Below are 2,421 nucleotides of genomic sequence, written 5' to 3'. Positions count from 1 at the left end.
TGCCTGGCAACAGTTTGACAAGAACCGAGACAGCACATAAAAGCTTCAGCTCTGTGAAACACATATCACAGGTCTGTAGAGGTTGTGTGGTATGTGAGGTCCAAAACCAATGTACTGAAAGAAACCTTGTAAATTACTTTTGGTTACATAGTTCATTGGAAGATTTAAGGGTGAGTGAGATGCATTTTTTTCTAAAATGTTTTGTTTGGATTTGTGTATTTGTCATTAATTATATATTACTCCAATGCCATATTCAAGAGCTTTCATATGTGGTTTTGCATTTTGTCGTAGTTTGACTGTAGTTGAGTGTGGACATGATATTTAGTCTGCAGGTTTTATATTATTCTGCATATGTATTTCAGATTCAAGTACTATATCTAATGATCCATGTTGATACTCTTCACTTTTAGGTAAGAAGGAAAATGAATCACTCATTTGATATCATTCTGATTTTTACTGTATACCAATCTATTGGCCCCCAAAAGTATGTATATTTTACCATTATTTCAGCACTCTACATTGCCTCAGTATTTGCTAACATGTTTTTAATGCTTGTTATCATCTGGGAGTCAAGACTTCATCAGCCTATGTTCATATTCCTGTTTAATCTGACCTGTATTGGACTGTTTGGAAGCACTGCAGTTTGGCCCAAAGTGCTACAAAACCTTCTGTCTGACACTCAGACAAGTTCCTATGAGGGGTGTTTGTGTCAGGTGTTTATAGTAAGTGTTTATGCTACTGGTACTTATTCTATTCTAACTGTGATGGCCTACGACCGTTATGTCTCTATAATCAACCCTTTGCGGTATCATACAATAATGACACCACAAAAAGTTAAACAGTTGTTGGCCGTGAGCAACCTTGTTCCCATATTCTCTGTGTCTGGTCAGGTATGTCTGACATCACAAGTGCCTTTATGCAGACAGAGCATCCATAAGTTTTATTGTGAAAATATCTCCGTCTCCAAACTGTCATGTGTCACTAACTCACTGTATCGGGCCAGTAGCTTATATGGTGTTTGTGTGTTTGTGCTCTCAGTTGTTTTCATCGCATTTTTTGTGCTGCTCTCATACATTAGAATAATAACTGTAAGTTTGAAAGCATCAGCTGCTACCCAGAAGAAGGCCTTTTCTACCTGTGCTCCTCACCTGATTGTTTTCATCAATTTCTCCATGAGCTCGCTGTTCTCCATCATTTATAATCAGTTTGTTTTTGTGTCAGAGGACATGCACATGTTTCTCTCCATCCAGTTTGTTCTGGTTCCCCCCCTTTTACACCCAATCATTTATGGCATCAAAAACACAGAAATCAGGAAATACCTGATCAGAAATACGAGAGCAGTTTTGTCATATGTTACTTGTTATGTGAAATCAAGGCATAAACTATCACCACAGTTTGTACACTAATAGCAGTGACAAGATCATATTCATCCATTATTCAATAGTGTTGATGAAGTTGAAAATGTCTTTTGATCTGTGTTCCATGATTTAATAGTCTTAATTATTTTAAAGAAAGTTATCTGTTATAAGGGATGTGAATCCACCCATAGAGTTTAAATGTTGTGTGTTGAATTGTCATTATTCAAGATTATAATGTTGATTATATTTATTTCCATTGGGTTCCTTAATAAACAAAGTGAAAATGTCAAGTCAAGTCACCTTATTCATTTAGCACATTTGAAAACAATAGGAGTTGAACCAAAGTGCTGTCCATGCAAGGTAAATAAACTGACTAACAGAATTCAGAATTAGAATCAGAAACACCTACCAGGAATTTTCTGTGGTACATTGGTGCAAACTACTGCCGTCAAACGATTAAAATATTGAATTGCGATTAATCACATTTATGTCATAGTTAACTCAAAATAGTCAACGCAAATTTGTATCTATTCTAAATTTCCCTTCATTAATTTTTTTCCCATCATTTTTATTTAATTTTAATGCTCTTGGAACATGGAAAAGTTGATTGGCTTGCTTTATACAAATGCTTTATTTAATTGAAAAACAACATTGCCAAACAGGGCGGTACAAAATACAATTATAAAGTGCACATTTCAGATAAACAACCTCAGACTCAGACTCAGCCTATAGTGTAGTAAAACCATGGCTTAATATTTTCTTTTTTCAAGTTTGCTTGGAACGTAGCAGTCATGCCTCTTATTTCAGAAACAATGAACTGTAACAGTTAGGTTACCAATAAAAGGTAAGCCTATTACTTCTTTGCTTTCAGCCAGCTGCCTGTTGACATTTTCAGGCAACAGTGAAGCTTGCTTCTTTTGCACAACACAACTTTACTTTACAAAAAGAGCGTTAGACTAAATACAAATATTTAAAAAATACATATTAAGTTATTTTTCAAACATAGGAAAAAACATACACAAAATGTATTAAAAAATGTACAGAATATGTTCAAGGGAAAAAT

General features: G+C 34.7%; 1 protein-coding gene across 1 annotated transcript; it reads left to right on the top strand.

The window, feature by feature from the left end:
- Positions 1-422: 422 nt before the first annotated feature.
- On the top strand, positions 423-1,406 carry LOC308370410 (olfactory receptor 7G1-like; the record flags this gene model as incomplete). Its single annotated transcript, XM_080845062.1, has 1 exon — positions 423-1,406. One exon carries the CDS (start codon positions 423-425, stop codon positions 1,404-1,406), a length of 984 nt encoding a protein of 327 aa, XP_080701188.1.
- Positions 1,407-2,421: the final 1,015 nt, after the last annotated feature.

The sequence above is a fragment of the Sprattus sprattus genome (genome assembly GCF_963457725.1).
Source record: "Sprattus sprattus genome assembly, chromosome: 9".
Taxonomy (NCBI): Eukaryota; Metazoa; Chordata; class Actinopteri; order Clupeiformes; family Clupeidae; genus Sprattus; species Sprattus sprattus.
Note: the sequence above shows the minus strand (reverse complement) of the source record. Positions and strands in the feature narration are given on the sequence as shown.